The sequence below is a fragment of the Rhipicephalus microplus genome, chromosome X, assembly GCF_043290135.1.
Source record: "Rhipicephalus microplus isolate Deutch F79 chromosome X, USDA_Rmic, whole genome shotgun sequence".
NCBI classification, from domain to species: Eukaryota; Metazoa; Arthropoda; class Arachnida; order Ixodida; family Ixodidae; genus Rhipicephalus; species Rhipicephalus microplus.
This window is the reverse complement of record NC_134710.1, coordinates 183,132,559-183,159,722: the sequence shown is the minus strand read 5'-3', so window position 1 is coordinate 183,159,722 and position 27,164 is coordinate 183,132,559. Positions and strand designations below refer to the sequence as shown.

The window sequence follows — 27,164 nt, the reverse complement described above, 5'->3', positions numbered from 1 at the left end:
TGCGAAACCTCTCACATTTAGGTGTGCGGGGTAGAACGCTGACAATCATCGAAAGCTACCTGTCCAACCGTACACTCCGTGTCGGAGTTGGCACTGTCTTATCTCGAATATTTGTCCAAGAAACAGGAGTGCCACAAGAAGGTGTATTGAGCTGCACACTTTTTTAGTTAAAATGAATTCCTTGCACCTGTCTCTCCCACGTATTATTTTTACTGCATATATGAGGATGATGCACAGATTAGCTTTAAATTGTGCAACATCTCAATCTGCCAAAGTCAAGTTGAACTAAGGTTGAACAAGGTATCTCAATGGGTAGATGAGAATGGATTTATACTCAACGCGCTAAGGAGCACTTGCGTCTTGTTCTGCTGAAAGAGGGGCCTCCATCCTGACCCCGACGTTGATCTGCATGGTCAACCTCTGTCAGTGAAGACTGAGCACAAGTTTCTTGGACTTATATTAGACAAAAAACTAACCTTTATCACACACATGAAGTATTTAAAAGACAGGTGCTTAAAAACAATTAATATTCTGAAACTGTTGTCACGCACTACATGGGACAGTGACAAGAAATGGCTGATGAATTTATATAAAAGCCTCATACGCACACGTCTAGATTGCGGTGCTACATTCTATCAGTCAGCAACACCATCAGCCTTGAAGGTTCTCGACCCTGTCCTACATCAGGGCATACGCCTCTCTACGGGTGCTTTTTGAACTAGCCCTGTGGAGAGGCTGTACGTAGATTCTAATGAATGGTCGCTCCACCTACAAACATGTTACCTGTCTTTTTTGTACTTTCTAAAGAGGAAGGCAGACAAGAAACACCCCTCTTATTTCACAATTAAGAATTTGTTTTGTTCTGGCTTGTACGAGAACCGTCCTTCAATGAGGCAGCTCTACTCGCTCTGTGTAAGGGGCGTGGCCGAAGAAACAGGCGTGCCTCTTCTCGAACACAGTTTAATGGCTCCTGCTGCATATCTGCCACAGTGGCACTGGCAGCCTATAGACTGTGATGTCTCTTTTGTTGAAGTCACAAAGTACGCACCACTTGCACACAGACATACATACTTACTAGAACCAGAATATAAATACACATGTCCTGAGTTCTTTACCGACGCGTCAAAGTCAAACACTTCTGTGTCATATGCAGCGGTAGGCCAATGCAGCGGTAGGTTTTCCGAGGCCGGTGTTCTTCATCCTGATGCAAGCATTTTCACAGAATAAGCTTATGCAATAGTTATGGTCGTCAAACGCATCAAACAGATAAAATTACAAAAGGCGGTAATGTACACAGATTCTCTAAGTGTGGTTAAAGCCATGAAAATTCCAGAAAAGCACAAGAACCCTGTGCTGGTGTCACTTTACTCACTTATGTGCACACTGCACACATCAAAACAGTATGTCATTGTCTGCTGGGTGTCAGGGCACCATGAGATACAAGGGAACGTTTCGGCTGACAAGCTGGCTGCTTTCGCAAACGACACTACTTCCAATGCATCAATACCAACTCTGCACTTGACTTCAAAACTTTTCTTAAACGAAAGCTTAAAGGGTAATTTCAAAGCACGTGAGATAGACACACAGCGAATAAAATCCATGCTATTAAGCTGCAACTACGTAATTGGCCACCCCTATCAAAATCCAGACACACAGAAGTAACACTTACAAGGCTAAAAACAGGACATACACACTCTATACATTCATATCTTCTGTCCACCGGCAATCCACCATTGTGTGAGAGATGCGGAGCACCACTTACGGTTCTCCATATACTCGTGCGGTGCAATGAGTTGGATGCTCTAAGAAAAAAGCACTTTTTTCTGCCCTACCGACAGCAGCTCCCACTACACCCTGAGATGCTCATTGGTAGGGATCCTCTTTTTAAACTGCAATCGCTTTTCACGTTCCTAAAAAAATATTCATAGCGTTCACTCCATATTTCAAGGTGAGTCGTAGCACGACCTCTGTATTGTGGTCACGGCTGCGGCGACTGCATCTCCTTCATGGTTTTATTATCATGACATTTTGCCATCCACTTTCACTGCACATATCTCATGCCACTGTCATGATTTTATTATTTCTATGTTTTACCCGCGTTAGCGCTAAGAATTTCAACGCCCCTTTACAGCCACGCATCATATCATTGTTCATATCTCTGGTCTATTGAAATGGTGCTATTTGGCAATCAATTGGTTCTTGCGCAAATAAATACCAATCATCATCATCATCATCATCATTATCGTCATCATCAGGTTCCCTCCCCGCTTATGAGTGAGTTGGTACGCCACTAATAGATAGATAGATAGATAGATAGATAGATAGATAGATAGATAGATAGATAGATAGATAGATAGATAGATAGATAGATAGATAGATAGATAGATAGATAGATAGATAGATAGATAGATAACACTCGCTGAAGTTAACTAAGAAGCGGTTTGCATTGACAAAGAGAACCGATAATAATTGGGATATCCATATATCTTTATAGACCTCCGAATATGAATGCATGCATACGTGTGCATCTTCGTTAGTTGACTCTGTCCTTACGTATTTAATAGGTTTTGTTCCACGTGCGGAGGAAACGAATTCGGGTTGTATAATTTACACGCCGGGTTGCGAGAAAAATGAAGCAGTTATATAGCGCTTGTGCTTTTTTTATTCTATTCGTTGTGATCCGACCTTGCTTGCGCTGAAGTTTGCGCACCAAATGCAATCTACCAACTTGGCTCAACAAAGAATGGTATCGAAACGCATACTGCGTACGTGTGCACCAATCTCTCAGGCACATCATCGTGATCAACTTACCATATGGCCTGATGCCATAATTTGCAGTGCAGCAAATAGGGGCAATAACACGTATTTCGCTTTTCTGAATGCCAAATGTAATTGTTTGCTATTTAGAGGTCTCTTCAGAGTGACCATTGAGCGATTTCTTCTTTTATTGCTTGCATGTTTTTGAGGAACTAGATCGAGTGGCAAATAGAGGTTGAGCAAATGTTAAACGGCAGCGTTTACAGCTGAAGCTATTGGTCCAATTGCAGGTTGAGGTTACTTAAATGCTCGCACAGGCATAACATGGGCTATACACGCAGGCGAACAAGCGTGCTTTGTGGAGGTGTGGGTATCGTGACATACATGCATTCTTAAAAACATTAACCTGCCTACCCTTACAGCATAACTACAGAAAATGTAGCCACGCATGCAACGACATTAACAGGACATGCGGGTGGAGACATTGATACCATTAACCATATCAAACACTTTATGTGCAGCGACGAACCAAGAGTCGTGGGAACCCGACTAAAAATCTTTTTTCGCGTACGTTTGAAGAGCGTCCCTAAAATAGCTTCTACCTACAATGTGCATACATGCTACATACACATTGCCAGCAACTTTTCGAACGAAACAAAAATCCGTACTAATATAAGAGATAGAACAGGTTTGTGTTTGTCAGCGTATACTTTCAAGTGCTTGTTCTTTCGCGATACAAGTATTATTTTTGTCAGTTTCAGAGCCACTCATCTCTTGCTTTGCGTGCACATCGTATATATTTTCGCATGTCTCTCATTTCACTATAAAATGATGTTTCACATTGGAAACTAAATCTAACAAGAAAATAACTGGCCTGAACAAAAACTAAAACAGACTTCATCACACATTCATTTCCAACAATATAGCAAGATTGCTTGCCACTAAGCTGCACCCTGCAAGATGGGCAGAAGAAAAAAATGAGAAAACGAAAAAAACCACCTCATATGCCGAAAAAAATACTTGATGGCCAGGCGCTATAAATAACACGCCATTTGCATAACGATATTGTTAGTTCGTCAGAGCACGTTAACCCGACTTCACATTTTGGCACGCACTCGTACGATACAAAAGGCAAAGTGCAGTTTCTGTAAACTTGACCTCTAAAATGCAATTCTTGCGTGATGTGGCACATAAGAGATTAATGAGAAGAATAATTACCTGCCATACGACTCGCGTGTACTGACAGATAGCCAACTCATCACTTATTTTCTTTTTTTTTGTTTTTTATGTGTTCATAGTAATTTCGCAATGAGCGTACGACATGTTTTAGCTGCTCTCGCCACCCAACGTCTGCGATGGCATCCCCCGTTTACGGGCGTTCTTCCTACGAGAAGCCCATCTAATGTCTGTAGTTCACAAGTGTGTCAGTGATGTCGCTTGACATATGAGTACACCAACTGCTGCTCCAACATTTTTTTTTATCTTCGCAAATATCCGCTACCTATTAAGCATGCACGAATACTTTCCACGTTTTAATGCATAAAACTTTGAGCCATGATGACGATTTTATGCACGAGCCACCAAACGCATAGGATTTAGGTATGTTAATATATAAAAAAACTAGAAAAACCAGAAAAGGCGGGCAAGCTGCTGTAAGTTAAGGAATAAGGGAAGCGGAGATAAGAAAGCCTGGATGAGGGAGGTCAGACGATCGTTTCCGCTGATTTCAGGATGTCTTTTTTACGTCGTGTCGTAAGCTTGACGACGAACAGAGAGGGCGGGTGAACGAACCAGATCGGCGCATTTCCTGTCTCGTAACTGCAATTTGCACTAAACCGTAACGACCAAGAGTATACGGTAACGGTAGAGATGGGTTCCAAAAATTTTGTCGAGCAGGTTCTGCTATAGAGTTAAACTTCACTTGTGCTTGAAACCCATTTGCGATATTCGGCACACCTCCCAAAAATAGCGTCTGGTCCAGATTTCCCGTGGTGTGGTCTATGCGCAGTATTCGCCTACGCTTGTACCTATTCAAAATTGTTATAATAAAAGCAACGCCTGAATAAACCGGGTCTTAATATGGGCGAATTTTACTAAATCAGTACAGAATGATTAGGTTGCAGCATTTAGCACAGTTGCTTTGTGCGTAGCATGGTGAATATACAATCAATCTGTAAACCAATCTTGATAAACTGCGCTTGGTTATTTAGTGTGCGTGCGTATAAACGCAAGCGTGCATGCTGATGATAATATTAAAAACAAAGTTTGGTAGAAAAATAGTGTATTAATAATAAAGATAAATATCGGTTTTGATCTGCTGAGCTACTGTTGATGACTACGTACAATGAGTTTGAAGAGGCTTTTACGTGTGTGGGGGTATTATTCGGGGGCAAGAACAGTGCATGCGTCTGCTTCAGACCACTTTACATCGCACTGTAATTTTCTCCTAATCCCAAAGTTTGTGCAAAAACAGACACGAACAAGAAACTTTCACTTCCCGAAATATTGACCTATTTTACAGGCAACTCGTGGCTTTCCCGTAAGTGGTACAACTGCAGCGTCTGGAATGCGACGTCATCCGCGGTGCAAGTGGTCTGCCAGAGGGGACCCATTCCTACAGGGGCTGACCCAGGTGCGTTGGGTAAGTTAGTCAGTAACCTGGTGGGCCTTCTTTCTTTATTAAATTGTTTGCCTCTACTTCGCATTCAGATGACACGCTTCGCTCCACGCATTACCCTTGAGTCTTCTGCTCGTCATGTTAAGGAAACTGTTTTCCGAGCTACGCATTTTTTGTTTGTTTGTAGGTTGCTTTCTGTTGGCCTTTTTAACATACTGCGTTCGTCAGACAACCATGGTATAAAAACTACTTCTCTAGTGCATAGAGCTCACTGTGGTCGTTTATACTGAAAACCGTAATGATTCTTACTCAGTGCACTGGAATTTTGACTGGAGAGCACTGAGATGTATGGTGAAGGCTTAATAGGTCTTTTTGTACTGTAGTGCAACAGAACATTGTAGCCACATTGTAATGTAATCCCTAAATGTATTTATCTCGGTGAGAGTGTGAGAGTATGTGAGATACAGGACAAGCCTTGAAGCACTGGCGTAGGATGCTCTGACAAATAATTAGAATCGTGAGAGGTGAGCTGATCTCCATCCAGCCACCATGCAATGGTGATTGTCGACTCCTCACATTGTTCTCTATGTAGAGTACGGGTTAAGTTAATAGATCTTTATAGATGTCTATCAACTAGATCCGTACATAATAAATCATGTCTCTTGCTCCCTTTGTCGGACGTGTGAAGCGGCCACGAAGAACTTCTACATTGTGGTGTGAGTTTGCATAAACAGAGGTCATTGGACATGAGGTGATGTAGCGACTGGGGAACATATGCCGTGACGCCTTTCAATGAACAGACAGAGCGAACAAACCTGAACGTTCGACGTACTCTACCAATGATCCTGAGAACGGAAATTGCAAATTGGAACCATTGCTTTGTTTTTAGAAAGGGTGACTGTTCTAACTTCACCTTGCCAACTCCATCCGTTCCGCGTGCCTTGTTAATGGCACCAATACATGCAGAAGTTTTAGGTGCGAAAGTATAACTCAATAAAGACGTCGTCAGAAAAGAGGACACCTGTTGATAAACAGTGGCTGTGGTTGCAAGATATAATCGACAATTGCTGAACTTACTTAATACGCGAAGGTTGCGCGCTTTCAATAGCTACATTCCTACAGACGATGAAAAATTATGGTAATAATAATATTGATAGGCGAGTTTTATGTCTTAAAACATGATATGATTATGAGAGATGCCTTAGTGAAGGGCTCTGAATATTTTGACTATGTGATATTCTCTAGCGTACACTGAAATCGCGAGGTACATGTGTCTCTATTCATTTACATTACATCGACATGCGTCCGCCACGGCCGGGGCCCGACCCGCGACCTTCAGGTTATGAGGCACAATTCCACCGAGGCGGAACGAAAAAGCATGCCCTCTGATTGTCGCACTATATAATATATATATATATATATATATATATATATATATATATATATATATATATATATATATATATATATATATGCATGTGTATGTGTGTGACGACAATTCTTATCCATGCTATTTAGAAATATTGCGACTTTTTTGTCTCAGTCACGTATATTTTGCTTGAATCTTATTTCATATGTTAGGTCAATTTATTGCAACAGAAACTTTTCCTGCATAAAGCTCTGGTTAAGGTATTCAGGCTTGACATGTCTGCATAAACTTGCGCTACCCAAACGTGTCACTTTACATGGATCTGCATAACGCAAGTATCAGTAAATTTAGGCCTCGAATAGTTCATTCGCACTTCAGTAGGCATAAAATACACGCCAGGCTTTCATTGAACGCGCAGCACAGTCAGAGCGAAACAGAGAAGAGCCGCCTTTCAGAGTATTTTAACGGCACAGCGTTGAAGAGCTCGTTTCGCAGAAATTCTAGTGTCGGTGTCGACGTCACTGGTTGTGAGCGAAAAAATCCTCATCTTATGCATGACCCAGAAATCGAGAACGATGCAAATAAACTAAATAAAGTATAAAAAACGCTGGAGCAGAGTGGGCACTGAATCAGGGTTGTTAGGGTTTAAGTGGGATTTGAACCCGGGTCGTTTGCATGGCAGGCAGATGTTTTATACCAAAAGGCCACGCCTCTGCTTGTGAAAGAAGTGAAACGAACTTCCTCTGTTTGGAAATGCAGAGAATTGGCTTTCATGCTTCGCAATTCAGCACAAAATACTGCAGTAATAATGCATGGTACAAGCCTTCATTATCAACGAGTGTCAAAACATGTGATTATCATAATGGCTGGCTCCCTGGTTTAAAGACGGTACCCCACTACAAAAGGCACAAACTCACCTGTGCCTATTTTCTCAAGGTCACGTAATGGATGCATATCAATCGAAAAGGTTTCATGCACTAAGTGTTCGAAGTACGCACTAGAAACTGGATGTCGCTATCGCGTTCAACTGCTAAAGGTGAAGCTTTAGGGTCCCCTAATTTTTCTAAACCCTATTTGGGTAACCACTACAAGCACACTGCTGCGTACCCATTTCGCCATAAATAATCATAATTTTTGTGTAGTAAGCCAGCATTCACTATCTGCTATCATTCGTCATTCTTCTCAGAAGCGTGGTATCCGCTACATACTTGTTTGGAATTTTGTGCAATTGCTTCATGCAGGGACTGATGAAAATGAAGACTTATGCCAAAAGTGAGTATGCGCCACAGTTATTAAGTGATGAAGAGCAAGTTTTCTAATGAGTTAGGTCAGTGCATGACCCATCTGTTACAGAATTTGCATTGTGTGTCACCTTGATGTTTCTTTCATGTTCTGAAACGCTTCGCTATTCATAATAACGCGATTCCTTTTCCGAAATCAAGCCTCCCTAAGGCCAGCTTAAATAAGAGTTCTATGCACTGACGTGGCTCAGTGGTAAAATACTGAGTTGGCATCAAGCGGACCAGGGTTCAAATTTCATTGGGTACTTAGAGTTTTTTTATTTACTGTTTTTTTTCGATATCGGTTACAGACACCGGCGGTGGTGGTCAACTATGGCATCGCGCTTGATCCTCCTTCGGATTTCATAACAGCTTTCGCTGTAAAACGCGAGTGTATGGGAAGTATAGAATTGCAGTTATGGGTCTCTGTACTCCGCCGTTTTGCGCCATGATATATAGCATTTTTATGCAGGATGGTATCTTGGTATGTAGAGAGAGTAGTATATATGCTCAAGAATCCTTATGCCGACTCAATGAGGTAAAATGTCTGTCCAATCCTCTGTCACGTAAGATGAATCACAACAAAAATACGCATAAATAAAAATAAAAATTTCTCGATGGGTTTTGAACTTCAGGCCCACGTTCCGAAGGCTTGTGACTTACCCGCTAGTGATAACGCCCTCGCTAGCAGAATGATCATATATATATATATATATATATATATATATATAACACACACACACACAAATATATATATATATATATATATATATATATATATGTCATGCGAAAAAAGAAATTCTCAAAGAGAACACTTTTCTATTTGTGACTGGTAGTTCTCCTTATAGCTACAACTTTTTAAAATATTTTATGTTGATTAGTGCTGCATTCCAGCTTGGTTGGCGGAATGTTTAATATCCACACATGCGATGTTCTCAAAAATTACTAAAGTAAAATAAAAAAAAATCACAGCATATCCACAGAGTAAATGATGATGAGTGGGACGAAGCGTCCATCAGCCCGTCCATGCTTCCATCCGTTCATTCGTTCTTGCTTCCACCCATCTGCGCGACCATCCATGCGTCCTTTCAGGCATCCATCCATCTGTCCGTGAGTCCGTCTGCGAGTCCGTCCATGCGTCTCTCTGTCCGTTCGTGCGTTCATTCGTCCGTACGTCCGCCCATCTGTCTGATAGCCTGTCTGTCCGTCCGTCCCCGTCCGTTAATGCGTCCATCTAGTAAACACTCCATGTACCGCCATCTCCTATCTCGCATCCCCTGTGGCACATAGCCGCTCTAAAGCGGGTATGCGCCACCGGTGGCTACCTACTACTACATACGTCAGAGGATGTACAGCCATCAGCACTTTAACACGAATGCTCCACCACGTGTCCTGTAGCAGTTTGATTGACGCTGGCACCACGTACGTTTGGTTTTGTTGCCAAGATGCTAACTATACATGCCGACATACATACTATAGAAGCCTACCGAGGTATTATCTCGGCAAAAGCGCCCAGTACTTCGCGGCTGATATCAATCAAATTAGCCCTAGCTATGCATCCAAGGGTTCGTGATAAAGGTGTAGACGGCTGTACAGACCCACGCTTTAAGGAGCTTCGCCCCTAACAACAAAATTGACGCTAAGCATGACGCTGCGATTTCCAGACTACTATTTTGAAATTACGTGTGCCTTTCCCAGAGACATGATGATTCAAATCACCCATATTTTATTGCAGTTCATAGGAGAATGTGGGCTGGGCATAATTTCAGGTTATTAGCGCGCGTTGCGTCATGGGCATGTCTCAGAAAGAGCGTTGCAGTTAGCAGTACTTCGTTCGTGTAGACTGAAAGCGTGTCTTTGAATCATTGCAAAAAAAGGGTGTCATGCATGGTTACGTTACGCCAAACTGGCTATTTTTCGAGGAAGCCTGGAGACAAAAGTTTTAGGTTGGTGTGAGGTCTACTTTTAACTTCTATTTTGGCGCATTTACTGGCCATTTGTTTGTATTATTTTAACATAAAACAGGGAGGATTATAATAATAATAGCCATTGTTTGCAAGTTTTTCTGCCGTGTTGACCTATGCGTGCATGTGTCCTTCCCCCCAGTGCAGCAGCCAAGTGCACACCTGAAAACCTTACGAGTGTCCCTCTGTCTGATAAGGCACAGGGACGCTAACATGCAAGGCAACGCTTGTCTAAATAGCACACTGCTGGCGCCATATTGTAATGCTGAAGCACTGGAAATCAAAGATATAGCTGACACGACACCCTCATCTTCCAACAAATTTTACTATTTGAAGCCGGATCATTATTATGGAACTTGGTATCGATTTTGGTAAACGGTTTCAAGAAAGAACAGCTTCCAACGTCTAATGTTTCTACTTAGTTGTTGGCACTGAGCTACTTATTTAAGAACTCTGCTTACAATAGACAGTATAATTGGACAGTAGACAGTATATTTATTATATTTTCAGTGCAAGCGCACTGAAAATATAATAATTTACTAATTTATTTGCAGTTTACCACCGCCTTTAAGACCAAGCAAGAGGATAAAAGTATTATCCTGGCTGTGCTGATGTTTGTTTTTCATTCAAAATTATAGTATTCACTGTTGAATACCAAATCTACACATTTTATTTTTTTTGTACTACTTGGCTACAGACTTGTCGCTAAAATGAAACGATATCGCCACTTTGGTTACATTAGCTTCAGTTTTGGCTTATTTACAAATCAACACCACAGCTACTGTGAGAGAAAGGTAGAATTTTGTTTAGACTGAAGCGCACTTGTTCGAATTATGTGTGTTTTCCAGTTACTGTTGAGGTGGCCGGACGTCCGGCATTCAAATACGATGCCAACGCTCACTGAGTCTGAGCATTCTGTGCGATTTCATTGTTGTTGCTGTCGCCTCATTTTTAAGCATGTAGCAAAAGCGCACTATGGAGAACAGTGAACAAATGTTTGTCGTGGTGAGTTAACGTGCACGGGAGATAAGCATCAGTGAATAATTAGGGAAGTGTCAGCTTAAAACTTCTGGCAGATCCCACAAATATGGGGAGAATGTCATCCGAAGCAATGGACGATTAGCCATATATAGCCCATCATTATTTATTGATTTAACCAAGTCGCATTACGTGTTGGCCCGACGTATTTGCACATTATGAGTAGATATCGGTACGTTGTGGTTTTACCAGTCACAGACACTGGCGGTGAATGGGTATGTTATGGTCCGTCCTAACATCGGCACGCACGTTAGAGCGCACATGTCAGTTTTTTCGAAACGAAGTGTACAGTACATTGTGATGTGTAAAGTGCGATGTGCGCAGTAAATTCTACGCCACACAAAAAACTGCTTTGCAGGCATCGGCTGTTATGGAAAGAGTGTTCCGTGTTTCAAAAAAGAAAAATATTCGCTACGCTAGCTTCGTAACTTTTTGTTATACCATGTCCCTCGTTTTCAAACTTCCACAAGGCGCATTGTGTACGAAAAGCTACGCAAACAAGTGCTCTTGATCTAGAGAGTACATAAAGCAAAATAATGAAGGTTTTGATTTGGGTGTATTGCAGATAGGCGAGTCAAGTAATTGGGTAAACGAACATTGCTGATAAGAAGTGAACCTATAGGCTAATGAAAACCAAATGAAAAAGAAACGAAGAATCATCATTCAGTGAATGGCTGTGGTCTTTTCCTACTTCCACACACAGTTTTTGTGAAAAAAGTGCCCCCCTTTCTGAAACAACTAACCTCACCACTAGCGAATGAGCAGCAAGTAATGTCAAGAAATGAATTCTAGACTCCGAGCTACGTATAGCTCAGGAGCCATAGCACAAACCATCTTCTTTTTGTTTCTACGGAAAATCTTTTCCGATTTACTTGAGAAGTTTAAATAATGAGAGTTTGAGATGAAAGTTCAGGAAAAAACAGCGTTCCTTATAGAAGCATTGCTCATGTAGACTGGGCGCTGTTGATGGGAATGTTCTGGGAACTTTACAAAACGCAATACTGCGCTCCCAGCTCATTGTAACTGTTCACAGCAAACGTATTTTACGGTCGGTGTCTCCGCAGCACAAAACAAATTCAAGCGCACATTTATATTTGTAACACTCCCCGTGAACCAGTGCCTTTTTGTGATCTGGCCAAATAATTTGGGCAGCCCAGGATTTTCAAAAAAAAAAAACTCTGTAAAGGCAGAAACTACTTCACCGGTCCTATTGTGGTGTTCGTCGGTAATGACTTTTTCACGGTTTCTTCGCCTAATTGCTTAAGCAAAGCGTTTTGCAGTTCGAGTACAGCACAGAAAAGAGTTGTATCCTCATTCAAAAATGTTTCGATTGATATTGTACTTGTATGAGATTTCGAAAAGTGCTTTTCACTCAGCCAGCCTCTAAAGACACAAATGTACACGGTAAAAAGGAAACCCACCAGTATTTTCCGCGAGTTCCGTTCCCGATGGTCACAGCTCGTTCTCGAATTAAAATCGGCACACTGATTAAAATGTCTCCGCCACCCGAAAAGCATTTCGTCTAATCAGTAATAATATTCTTGTGTGAAGTATTGAAAAATAGTTTGCACATAAATTAATGCAGGTCACTTAATGAACGTCGCTCACCATTGGTGCATGCCTTGTGGAAGTCACCGTGTTTTCTAAATTAAGATCTGGGACTGCTATCCTGAAAACATCTTATTTTTTAATTATTGCATAACGGGTGCCAGGCCTACCGCTTTTCTTGCGGGTGTCGACACACACAAGAATAAACATTTGCAATCGTAGCCGCTTGTGACATTAATAATAACTGCGGTTTGATGTCCCATAACAACGAAATGATTATGAGAGACGCCTTAGTGAAGGGTTCCAGAAATTTTCACTGTCTGGTATTTTTTAACGTGCACAGGCATCGCACAGTACGTAGGCCTCTCCCATTTCGGCTCCATTGAAATGTGATCGCCCTCGCAGAGATCGAGCTCGCAACCTTCGGGTTAGCAGACAGGCACCCTAGCCACTGTTTCACGGAGGCTGGTGCCCGTGACATTAAGTAAACATTTATTTCGCATTCGTGCTTTTGAAAACCTCTGAATAAATATATTGTAAGTTTTCACTTTTTTCTTTGTTACATACCGGGAATTTCGGATGAAAACTTTCAAAAGCAAATTTCCTCCTATCTTCGCTCATTGATTGATTGATTGATATGTGAGGTTTAACGCCCCGAGACCACCATATGATTATGAGAGACGCCGTAGTGGAGGGCTCCAGAAAATTCGACCACCTGGGGTTCTCTAACGTGCACCCAAATCTGAGCACACGGGCCTACAGCATTTCCACCTCGATCGAGATATCTTCGCTCATATGACTACCTACACTCTTTTATATACGCAACAAAAATCAATCAAGCAATTGATCTCCCGAATATTTAGTGTGCCTAGGAAATAATATGAGGTCGTTGTGATGACACACGAAAACAATTACGAATAAACAACGAATTAAGCATTGCGCACAGGACAACATGTAAAAAAAGAGCAATACTTTCGAAACAAAAAGTCTGAGCAATAAAATAAAGGCACAGTAAAATATCACAATACCTACAGATTGTCAATTTTAAATAATATTGCATTCGCCAATTGACCAGGCAGGCTCAACGACTAAGGAGTAAATATTATGCTCAAGGTGCGACATTATGCTTAAACTGCACAAAGATTGAAGAAAAACAATGACTGTGAGCTATGAAAAACTTTGACATCAAGAAAAACAGAAATGTAAAGACTTTGTATCTTCGGAAATGTTTAATGTTGCAGAGGCAGGTGGATACCTGAAACGGTTTATGCTCTTTGGTTATCGAACGCCTATTCGAAAATTGCAACAACGGGCCAGTTCAGGTGCAGTTACGATATTGTGAACAAGCCTAGTTAAAAAGAAACAGTAGATCAGAGTGATTTTCTTTACAGTGAAGTGATAAGAATTATTCAACAGTGCCAAAATTAGATTTGAAATCATGTTTATAGTGAAGTGATAGTTATGTATGTTTACGAGTTTTTAAAGTGAAACATTTCATTGCGTACTACGGACACTACGATTGCATCCATCCATCTATCTGTCTGCCTGTCGATCTATCTATCTATCTATTAATTATATATATATATATATATATATATATATATATATATATATATATATATATATATATATATATATATATATATATATATATATATATATATATATATATATATATATATATATATATACATATATATATCTGGGCACTCATGATCAGCCCCTTAACATGGGGCAAAATAAAGTTAGTACGTGAGGGCAAGATGGTTTGATGAATATTAATCACTGGCTATGAAGTGACTAATATCAGAAACCGGTAGCGTACGGCTTCAAAGCCTTTTCACCAGGCATATGTGGAACACGCCCGTATAACACGGGCGGTTATGTGACACTGGTATGCAGGTCTATGCTGCAGGTGACTGAGCGCAGACATCTACCCAGGAACAGGCAACGTGAATGCGAAGAATATATGTCGTGGCCCGAGCAGGAATGAAACTTCAGCATTCTGCTGGCAATCAAGTATTCCAGAACAGAGCCACGCCAGGTGTCGGACCTGCCTTTCAAATAGACCCAAATGTTCCTGAAGCGTTAATTATGATTGCAATACTCACAATCCAGTCTGTTTTGAAACATTGCATAGTAATTCTATAAAACAGCCGTCACGTTGGGTTAAATTCAGTTGTAATTAAGTGCCATACGGTGAAGTTGATTTATGTAGCAGTGTCCAGGGATACCACCCTCGCGAGCCCAAGCGCTTCATTTTAAGCCTAGCGCATCTGGTGTTGCTAAAACCCATATGGCTCTTGACATCGTTAAGCAAAAGTAGACAACTGGCTATGTAAAAAAATTCACAGATCCCACGTGCAGCAAGAATTGACGATATGCGAAGCACGAATGAGAAACGTTGATATGTCACTTTAAATTCAGCACAACGTTACGAGGTGGACGTAAATTAGGCTGTACAGCACTTCCATGTCATGATTACCGCCCCGCCGCGGTGGTCTAGTGGCTAAGGTACTCGGCTGCTGACCCGCAGGTTGCGAGATCAAATCCCGGCTGTGGCGGCTGCATTTACGATGGAGGCGGAAATGTTGTAAGCTCGTGTGCTCAGATTTGGGTGCACGTTAAAGAACCCCAGGTGGTCGAAATTTCCGGAGCCCTTCAATACGGCATCTCTCATAATCATATGGTGGTTTCGGGACGTTAAACCCTACATATTGCCACCTGGTGTTCTGTGCTAGTGAACAGTGGGTTAGTTCTGTGCCGGTGAACGAGGAAGACGAAGACGAGCAACCCTTGCCAGCGGGGACGTCCTTCTTTGCCTCTGAGATTTATTAGACAGTCGCGTCCCTTTGTACGTTCCTTCGAGCTCTTAGCGCGTGACAACTGGTGGAGGTGCTGGGTACCCTATGCACCGAACCCCTCCCAGTACAAGAAGCTCCAGCCCCATACCGGTGATTACGCTTGTTCACCGTGCTAGCCGCAGGATCCATGGACTGGACCCTGAGTTCGGACTTCTCTCAGAGGAGATGACGGCCCCAACTATTCCAGGCAGCACCGTCCCAAGTGGCTCCAACCCAGCCGGTATGGAAGGCGCAACATCATTGCAATATACGCTGTTCAAACCACGAACGCCGAATCCCTTTTTTGGTGCTGTCCATGAGGATGTTGAAGAATGGCTAGTCCACTATGACTTCTTTGCCACTCATAACATGTGGGATGACGCAGACAAGATCCGACATGTCTACTTCAGTTTGAATGACGGGGCACGTGTTTGGTACGAAAACCAGGCAGGTGTGTTCACGTCATGGGGGGGACTTCAAACGCCGGCTTCTCTAAACGTATGCAAGTCCCGATCGCTGAGAGCGAGCTGAACGTGAACTCCAGTGCCGTATGCAGATGCCAAATGAAGGCGTAGCAATGTATGTTGAGGACATGACGCGCCTTTTTCGACGAGCCGACCCTCACATGCCGGAAGAGAAGAAGGTGCGATACCTGATGCGTGGAGTGAAGGAGCAGTTGTTCGGTGGTGTTGTACGCAGCCCCCCAAGACTACGTCAGAGTTTCTTGCTGAAGTCGTCATGATTGAAAGCACGCTTCGGCAACGGGCCCAGACGCACGAGCGACAAGTGAACTTCGCCTCTGCTACGGACTACATGGGTGGTCTTGGGGGCCGCGTCGACTTCTTCCGAGAGCTCATACGCTCTGTAATTCGCGAAGAACTGCAGAAGTTATCTGTACCCTTGGCGCCCACTGTCAGTCCTTTGTCCGGCATCGTCCGAGATGAATTTCAGCAGGCACTACGAGAACCGTCCTGTCAGACAGAGCCGCGGCCCCTAAATGACTTCCCTCACATGTCGTATGAGCAAACTCTGCTCCAGCCAGCACCACCTTTGGCTCCGCTTCCCACCGCGGCCCCTGCCACGCCTCCGGCAGACCAAACTCTGCGCCAAGCTGTACCACATTTTACTCCGCCTTGTACCACAGCCCCAGCCATGCTTTAAGCAGTCCAAGTGGGCCCATACCTCAGTGACCGCCGACCGATTCCGCAAAAATCAGACGTGTGGCGGGCCCCCGATCGACGTCCCTTTGCTATCACTGTGGTTAACCTGGGCACATCTACCGACAGTGCACTTATCGAGAGCTGGGACTTCATGGTCTTTCGGCCAACTCCCCACCTCCTAGGTTCGGCCAGCGGCCTCCGGAAATCGCTGAATACGTTGCTCAGCAGCGCGGATCGACATCTCGGCACCACTCACGCTCTCCATCACCGCGGCGGTTCCCGCCGAATCATCGCACCTATGCGGGTGTGGCGCAGGGCCGGTCACCTAGCCCGCATCGGGAAAACTAGCCTCGGCGACCTTCAGGGGCAAGGCCGCTCAGACTGGTCATGCTCAAGGCCCCCTATCGACGCGGACTGAAGATACCGACGATACATCGACAATGGCACCACCGGTTGATTGCGGAAGAGTTTCCTTAGATATTGCTGTTCTGCTAGATGGTCGTGAAGTCAGCGCTTTAGTAGACACTGGTGCGGACTATTCCATAATTAGCGAAAAGCTGGCCGCCCATCTCAAGTAAGTAACGACGCCTTGGAAGCGAACGCCAATTCGTACAGCTGGCGGGCATATCGTCACGCCACTCGATATGTGCACGGCAAGAATGCAAGTCCGCGGTTGTACATTTGTTGCCAGTTTGAGCTTTCACCGGCACAGAACTGAGCCACTGTTCACTGGCACAGAACACCAGGTGGCATTACTCCGTCCCATGCCACCTGAACCACAACAATTGCACAGGGTGGTAACGTGACGCATTTTCTGTCGTGCACTAATTTGTTTAATGTTTTTTATGTTGCCTACTTCGACCCACTGCTGTGCACACTTTTGTTTGAGCATCGGGTTGATGCTCTCTTGGGAGGAGGATTAATGCCACCTGGTGTTCTGTGCCAGTGAACAGTGGGTCAGTTCTGTGCCGGTGAACGAGGAAGACGAAGACGAGCAACCCGTGCCAGCGGAGACGTCCTTCTTTGTCTCTCAGATTTAGACAGTCGCGTCCCTTTGTACGTTTCTTCGAGCTCTTAGCGCGTGACAAAATCGATCAATCAATGTCATGGATATCATGTTTGTGTCTAGAATTTGTCGTTTATTCATGTCACGTAATATCAAATTTGGCACATGTCAAGCTAGCGAAACGGCCGTGAGCACACTATGAGTGTAGTGTATAGTCATGTTTTACATGACACGCTTCTCGGGATTATTGTTTCGACGTGTCATTCACCTCTGTCGCCTTGTTACGTCACGTGATACCATATTTGCTATATATGGAGCTAGTGAAACGGCCATGAGCATGCTTTGAGCGCAGACAGAGCTAAGGAAACGAAAATCCCGCATAACATTGCACTTTGTGTCAGCAGAAAAGTGTACGGTGCTATCATACAGAACACCAACTGCAGAACGTATTCATTGCTTTGTTCTGAATTAGAAAGTGTGCAAACACTGACAAAAGAAAGAAATGAAGACACCCCTAACGCTGACTCACGGTTCACAACAGCGCCGGAGCAAGGGAACTAAAAATTATATTCAATAACGTTAAAACAATTCACGCGTTTGTTGAAGTTTAGGTGTGGCCATGGCTCAGTATTACGTGCGATGCAAGTTCAAGCTTTATTATTCAACTATGACACTGAACAATAGCCGTGTGTTGAATACCTTAGGCTGTGCCTAACAAACAGGAATAAGCCTCTCAAACAATTTCCTACACGTTGCTTCAAACTTAAACAAGCTTTCGACTATGTAACGTATATGTACATCCTCGCAATTGTGATCAAACTTTTAGGGTCAATTTTGCTCGGTAAATGCATCCAAGAATTGTGTCATTTTTACACTGCTGAATGGAACCCTTCGAATCAAACTTAAAAAAATGTCTAAGATTTTTTGTTTTTTTGTGAGTAACACAAAGAAAAATTGAAAAAAAAACAATATTACTGCTTAAAGACTACACGCTGTAATAAACGTTTTTTTTTTCATATAAATACAAATGTATGCTAATGAAGTGGCGTCAAGGGGAAACACAGAAGGAGAAAAGCTACTTCTTTCCGGTGAGCATCGTCTTGCCACGCCAACTTTTGTGATGTCTCACGCTCATCAACATAGGAGTCTTGACTAATAATTAACAGCTGCTACTATAGGCTGATATTTACTGAATCGATTCAGATTCGGCAGTCCAGCGGCGATTCGAAAGAATCACCGCTAAAGTCACTTTTGCAGCCGAAAGTGGAGCGCACTTCTATAGCGCAAGCAAGCTGCGTAGGTGAGCGCACTGAAGAAAATCGTGTATTGTGAAAAGCTCGCCCGGAAAGCAAAAACAAGTCCGACATTTATGATCATCATGCGTCTTATCTCCAACAAAAGGGTAGCTGTTTTTGCGAGTATTTGAAACAGAAAACGGAACTGCAACGGCATCGTTTGGGCGAGTCAGCACCTGCACGGAAACAAGCGTAATCCTGGGAGCAATAAACGAGATACTAAAGAAACCGCCACTTTTTGACAGGCTCCAAACCAGAGAGTTTTCCATTTTGCGGGTGCGATAAGCGGAAAAGATGAATCCAAAACTAGCTGGTGCAGCGCCTTTGTAGCGTATGCAAACGGAACGGAGAACCATTGGTGCAAAAAAATATATGATATATTCCGAATATGTATAGCAGCACATGCCAAGAGAAAAAAAAAACCAACGAGAAGGCGCGCGTTACAAACATACAGGCAATAACATCTTTCTACGTCTTTGAACGTCTTGTGGTTGTTGTTGTTGTTGGTGACTTTAAGGATACGTGAAAAATTCCCAGGCCACTTTTTCTACAACAATGAGGCCTTCATGGGGAATTCTGACAGACCATGTAATTGTACCTATTTTACCTTCAAAGAGTTGACAGTATATTCTGAGTGCTTAGTGCGCGGTATGGTAGCATCTATGTTCTCGAAAGGTAACAAGATGTTCCGACGACGTGAAGGCGCTCAAAGCACATTTAAAGTCACTGAATACGAAAAAGTACCGCGACCATTCGGCCCACCACCAAACTTTGTACAGCGTGACCGAGGCTGTGGCGGCGCGGTGTTCATTTCTCGTGGAATAACGGTTTTTACGATTGCGTGCGCTTTGCAGTCCCGAAGGAAGCATATGTCATTGCTTTCAAATTGATAAGGCATAGAATAGCGAGAGTTTACACTTGTCTATAGGCGAATGCCCGCGTATAGGAACGCGAGGCGGAGGCGGAGGTATTTTGAGCAGTTTTTTTTTTTCGTAAAGAAAATCTTCAGAAATATTGAGTGCATCAGCTTTGTTTGAGCAAATAATAAAAAAATCTCTGAAGCAGTCACCTTAAAGAGCGTACAGCGCTCACGGATTGAAACAGGACAGTCGTAACGCGTGGCTACATGTGCCGCCGCTCGTGGGTGCTCGCAGAACCAGGATGTTGCAATGTGGTATAGAGTGAGGGCGAGAACAGCAATGGAGGAGGCTTGCTCCTTCCAGTCGCTAAATAGTTGGCATTTGTTTCACAAACTGCACACTGCCAGTGTGACGCTGCAAGACTCACGCGCTTTGCATGCATGCAGTAAAGCGCTTCCTTTGATTTATCATAAAACCTCTCCCTCCTTATTTCGTTTTGCCCTTTCGGTAGTTACTCATAGCGGGGTTTTTTATACATTTATGTTTTTTTATACATTGATGCTAGCGCTATCTGCGGCGAAAGCGCCTAATTGCACATGAGACCACCCGGATTAGGTGCGTGGTTATGTATGCTCGCATAGAGTGACCACATTTGCTTTTTTAAGTGTTTTTTTACTAAACTGTAACGGCAATGGTGGCTCCGCTCTTAGGAACTCTGATGGGAGCAGCTGAAACAGTTGGTCTGGAACAGACCACTGCCAACGCGAATTTCATATATCTGCTAATTTCGCCACCAACGAACTGGATTCCGCGCTGGATTCCCTTGGGAATGTGCTTCTACAATATGTTGTTCGCGCTGTTTTAACACCATGAAAGCTTTATGAGAGTATCATTGATTGATTGATATGTGGGGTTTAACGTCCCAAAACCACCATATGATTATGAGAGATGCCGTAGTGGAGGGCTCCGGAAATTTCGACCACCTGGGGCTCTTTAACGTGCACCCAAATCTGAGCACACGGGCCTACAACATTTCTGCATCCATCGGAAACGCAGCCGCCGCAGCCGGGATTTGAACCCGCAACCTGCGGGTCAGCAGCCGAGTACCTTAGCCACTAGACCACCGCGGTGGGGCTTTATTAGAATATCAGATGTGATAAAAAGTAAACTTCAAAATACACCCCTCACATCAAACTAGAGAAACAGCGTTTCGGTTTTCCCAATGGGAGCTTAATTTATTCACAACGCCGATCGTGAATAAGGCACCCGTCAGGTTTGTGTCCTAAACGTCTTTTGCGCATTCTTCTGTGCAAAACATTCGTCCTGTACGTTTTATCATAATGCTTCCTGAGGTAACGACCTTTCTTCAAAACATTGGCTTCCATTACAAATGTGTTTCTTTTGCATACATCTTTATATGCATGCATCTTTTGCACGTAAGGGGGTTAAGGGAAACGCCAAACGCAGCGTGGCTTCGTATGACCGTTCGTCGCTTCAGTACAAAATGCACTGGCTAATCAACCACTGAGCCCCTGTCTGGGAAAAAGACATTTACAACGGAATTGTGATGCCATGGTGAGCAAAAATGCATTTCCTAATCAACGCAATCTCAGCTTCGAGGTTGCCTTTAGCGGGGGATGTCTAAGCGCGCCGCTCAGTCTGTATGATCATGACACATGACATCTTTAATTTGCAAAAAAGGACGCACCCGAACTGCTTGGCATTGACAGCTGGTATGGCATGTGTATCTTTTTTTTTGGGGGGGGGGGGTAAACTTGCTTCTGAGAAATCTGAGCTTCGGGTTGCATTTTCTCACACCATAGATACAATGCGGCAATACCGGGCCAAGGCCGCGATCGATGGCGTTAAAGACAAAGTCGATGTCATGCTGAATTTCAAAGTTAGCACTGTATCACCCTTGCCATTTCGCTAATGCCCACTCTTAATACAAACAGGTGAGCTCAGAAAAGCTAGAAAGCTGTTTTCGTAAAACTGATACAGTCGTAAGGGAAACAGTAAAGGAACTACGACGTTATACAGACATTTATAAATGTCTGTATAAGCCTATGAATTAATAATTTACATGGTTTTGTGTGCCGTAACTGCGATATAATTACGAGGCATGCCGTAGTGGGGGGCTCTAGAAGTTTCGGCCGTCTGGTGTTAATTAACGTGCACTAACATCGCGCAGTACACGGACCGCTTGTATGTCGCCTTCATCAAAACGGGACCACCGCGGCCGGCATCGAACCCGTGACTTTGGGGATAGCAGCTGAGCCCCGTAACCACCATGATCCACAGTGGACTGAAATAAACCTTTAATGCTCTGCATGTTACAAGAGTCGATCTAAGAAAAAAAAAACCTAGATCTCAATATTTTAATTTTTCTATCTAACTTTACGTAGACAGATTAAGTTATTAATGATAACGCCAGAGATGCTATAGCCTGGTTTATCATCTGGCTACAGCTACTCTAGGCGTCAGGCGATGACTATAGTTTAGGTTGACTATAAATAAACGAAATAGTAGTGCATGATGTTTCGTTCAGGTGTGTTGTCCTTATAAACACCAGTTGCTCTCTCGTGCTGCATATTGTAGAGACGGCTCTTTGCCACTAGCTGAGGAGGTGCCGCAGTTCGAGGCTCGAGCCGCATTGTGCCATGAAGATCTGTCACTCTGACTAGTGACGCGAAGAATCACACATGATGTGGCTCAAGTCTTGCCTCACATTACATGTCGAGGGCACTCTAGAGTTCGACTGTCTAATCTTATACTTCAAACAGTTTGTGTAGGCAACGATGAAGTTTATCCGGTGATGCATGGTTCACCTCGGAGTGCAAAAGCCACAAGATCAGTGTATTGTTGCTACTCCGGGTCCCGCGGGTCTCAGTTTGGCAGTGGGCCCCCGTCCTAGGATCCACCGTTGAACAAGTCAGATGAGGCGCTCGTAAAAACGACAACAATTCATTTACATGGTTAGTAACTGAGAAGGAGAACGAGAAGTCAAGAACTGTACATGAGAACTGTTGAACTGTAGAACTTGAAATACACGAAAGTCTTCGGCTTATATAGCGCCTCGTTGCCAACCATGGGCACAATGTCCGCGGCTTCTGCCGATATGGCGCTCCATGGTCTAGGTGCTCCACATACGAAGGAGAGGAAAGACACCACACAATGCATGCAGCGAGGGCACAGTCCACACGGTGCTCAAATATGGTCACCAAAGCACTGCACCGACGTTTTCGCACCCGTCACCAAGTTTTGTGCACGTCCGAGGATTTTGGTTTCCAAGATTCTTCTGGCAGCTGGGTGAGGTTCGAAAAACCGGCTGCCAGTACACGTGTCAAACTTGCCTGACTGTTTGGGTAGGACAATGTAGTGGTGGGCCAGCATATCGTCAAAATATGCCACCCCATTCATCCGATCCTATGGAGAAAGGGGGGAAAAAGGAGTGGTCGACTTATCCCTCGTCATCGAGGCGGGTTCCCGCAAGTGCTGCAGCAGATAGTGCCTTTTCCTTCTCTTCAACCCATTATTCCATTCCTAGTTGTTTGCTAGAAGCAGGGACTTAGCTGCGAATATCCAAGGCTCCACTTCTCCTCATAAGATGCAGCCACAACCAGTTTGGCTCTAGCTTTCTGCCTGAACTGCAAATACCATGCTGGTTCCGAGACTTCTAGATCCTCGGTGATCTCGAAAATGGCCCAGCTGCCCCCTTGTCTGCCTCGAAAGCCTTGCTCGCAGCAAACACAATAGCCTTTCTTGAGTCGAGCTCACAATGGCCTCTCTTGGCTCCTGCGTTTCTTTTGCGCGAAGCAGTCCCGAACCCCTCGTTCAGGTTTTGCCGAAAGGAAAGCAACCCATCTTGATGGCACACGCGTGCTTGGAATGCGTAGAAATATTTTCGTCCCGTTCACAAAGGCCGAAAAACTTCAATAATTATGACGGTCGTAACAGTATATTGTGAAGTGGTATTGTAGAGTTTGACTAGGTATACTGCTACCATAGTTAGGCTGTCATGGATTTCTGAGGCGTATGTTATTGGAGAGATCACCAGGACCCTGGGCGACACAGCAAACAAGATTTAATATGGACCATGAAACAAAAAACACGGAGAAAGTCTTACAAGTCCATAAGCAAACAATTAACAGTGAAAATTTTGACGGAAGACTGCTAGCAAAATCTCCAAAAGTAAACTCGAACTCAAATAATCAGCTTCTTCCGCTATACCTAACTACAGTCTATCTGCAGTCTGGCCACTTAGGCTTCGCCATGGGATCGTAGTCCGAATGGCACACTCTTACTTGTTACGCATCGCTGTAAGTCCAACCGGCGTTGTTTGGGTCCACAGTTGATGCTACAGACGGTCCTCTCCCATGGTCTCTACGATGCACATCGGGCAGCCAAGCTGCCTTAAGCCGTCTCCCGTCACTGTAGGTGACGTGGCATTGCGTTGTCGTTGATTAGACTTAAGGACGAGCTTGGCCTTCTGCTCGACGTGGTGACGTCTCATGGATTGCTGCTGGCCGACGAACGGGGACTGTGGCGGTTGCTCCCAGAACAGCCGAAAGATGCTGCAAAACCTCCGAGGAGCCTCGTCCAAGCATTGCCGTGGTAAAACGCTAGGCCACAGAGTGCCAGCGTTGCGGCTGTCGGAACAAAGTGCCAACTGCACGATCGACAGAGCGTAACTGCCGATGCAACCTTCTTCTCCCGTCCATGCAATTCCAACTCATCGCACTGTCATCTTCCATTACTGCTCGTGTTACGCGCATCGAGCCGTGTACTACTTCATACACGCGCTCGTGCCTCTTCCATGTGCTTATCTTCCTTCTTCGTCATCTTCGTCGTCCACACCATCTTTGTACTTGTCACATTAGCACTATTCATACTCTACTGAACGTTGCCTTTAGATAGATATGTGGGGTTTAACGTCCCAAAACCACTATATGATTATGAAAGATGCCGTAGTGGAGGGCTCCGGAAAATTCGACCACCTGGGGTTCTTTAACGTTCACCCAAATCTGAGCACATGAGCCTACAACATTTCTGCCTCCATCGGAAACGCTGCTGCCGCAGCCGGGATTCAAACCCGCGACCTGCGGGTCAGCAGCCGAGTACCTTAGTCACTAGACCACCGCGGCGGGGCAACGTTGCCCTTAAACTACTAAATTGTTACTGAAGCACGTGCATTATGAACTTTGTACACTTACTCAGCTGCTGACGCGCAGGTCGCGGGTTCAAATCCCTGCTGCGGCGGCTGCAATTCCGATGGAGGCGGAATTGTTGTAGGCCCGTGTACTCAGATTTGGGTGCACGTTAAAGAACCCCAGGTGGTCAAAATTTCTGGAGCCCTCCACTACGGCGTCTCTCATAATCACATGGTGGTTTTGGGACGTTAAACCCCACAAATCTAATCTAACTTTGTACCCTAACTATTTTCCGTTTTACGATGATATAGAAACATACTGCCATCAGATGGAACAATATTTATGGATGCTGTGACAGTATTTAATTTTTTGAAAGCTTTATTGTGTCCGTAGCATAGCATGAAGCTAAGGAATGCCATTATAAAATAACATAACTATTGTGTTTCCCTCGCACTCTTATAAATACTATCAGCTTATGATATGTCAGTATCATTATTCAAAAATGTAAACTCTGACAGAATAAACTGAAGTTTTCGGTGCATATGCGATAGCGTCATTAAATTGAACTATGCTCTAGCGAAGCTGTTATAACAGTCGGTAGCGTATTACGCAAGCGCACATTAGGCAGCATGTGTCAACACCAACGTGTGTTAATAATGAGCCAACAGTAGTATTCATACGACCAACTCAGATGATATTTGGCTGCATTATAGGCAACTACAGCCGCTATTAGCTATATTTTAACCGCAGTGGTCCTCATTAGTCAGTGCTAGCCAGTATGAATATAAATGCGGCAATGTGGTCGTCAACAACTAAATGTGGTATGCCTAGGTACCATTTATTTATGATGCAAGAGAGGAGGGGGCACCTGCTAATTCTTGAAGTTGCCGCCGGTAGTTTTTTTCGTCCACTCGCATGGACGGAACACATGCTCTGTTCCCTATAGATTGGAGAGCGCGGATACCACGCACGTGGTATAACTATATAGATGATTGCTCTGCTCTCTTTTCCTGCAACATTTAGAATTTTTTTAATTATATTGATAATATCCTTCAGTACTTTCGAAATTAAGATATTTTTAACATTTTTAAACACGTTTAAACAACCAAGAGAAGCAGCAGCTGAAATACTTCTTTCTGTAAAACGTTGCTGTTAAACTTTACGTTATAGATAGGCTTGATTTAAGGAAAAAGCTGAAGTACACAACAAATATCGCTTCTGTAGCATTTTCCTTCTGAGATATCAGTATGCTCACTACCACATGTATGCACGCCTGCCCCTAGATGAAGAGTATGCAGAGGGAAGGTATGTGAACGCATCCTTACTAACATGCGCTTGCGTGGGCTCAAAGAGACACTAAAGTCAGCTATTAAGTCAACGTTGATTTTTGAAATGGTGGTACAGAAACCTCGCAATGTTACTTTTATGCCAAGGAAGGGCCCCTTTTGAAATAAAATCACGTTTTAGTGGTCCGCATCGGATTAGCACACTTCAACTTACTTGTCTCAAGAAGCGGACCAACCGGACCGACTCACGTCACTGTTGCCGTGTGCAACGTTACCCGGCTTTACTGCGCAAATAGCAGCAGTCCGAAAGCAGCGGGAGCCACAGCAGCAAGAACGGCCATTGATAAATTTCCAGCCATTGGCTTCGAGATTTCAGCTGCTTTTGTTTTAACTGCGCCCCGCTAGACAGCACCACCTGTCCCGTGTAACCACGAGGAAATTGAATTTTTGAACCACTCGCGCAATTCCCCTTAGTAACATCCAGCGGTTCTTTTTTTTTTCGTGAATCAAACAGAAATGAACAAGTAGCAGTTTGCTGCGTCTCTTGATGCACGGAAGGTTCTTATATTATTGCAATTAGATCGAATACTAATGAGTAATTGTAGGTGGTTCATCTAATGTCATCGGGATCATTTTGAAAATGTCCTTCTGCGGTGCTTGTGTTCTCGTGCATTTACTTTAATTTCTCGGTAAGTAGGAAACTGTTGGTAATATTGTCGTTTTAGCTGTTGTCATACATTGAGCTTTCACAATGACGTAAATTGTTATTTCACCTTAGTGTCTCTTTAACTACAGTTATACGTTTTACCACAGCACGTTTCATCAGAATTTTCACCATTTCGAAAGAATTGTACTTCTAATCGAAATACGGCAGATCCTACGTACCTTTGGAATAGATAGTATGCGGAGAGAAAGTGACTCTTTTTAAAATCTTTTATTGAGCGAAACATTACGAAACCATGCTAAAGATATTGAAAAATGTATTCACATA

At 43.7% G+C, this 27,164-nt stretch overlaps 1 protein-coding gene across 2 annotated transcripts in view; it reads left to right on the top strand.

Annotated features, from left to right (window-relative positions):
- Positions 1-27,164, top strand: part of LOC119177243 (nephrin-like) — a 710,418-nt gene that overhangs the window by 571,472 nt on the left and 111,782 nt on the right. For both annotated transcript variants that reach the window (XM_075878328.1, XM_075878329.1), the window contains exon 10: positions 5,279-5,398. In XM_075878328.1, coding sequence (XP_075734443.1) covers positions 5,279-5,398 — 120 coding nt within the window. The remainder of the gene's footprint in view (positions 1-5,278; positions 5,399-27,164) is intronic.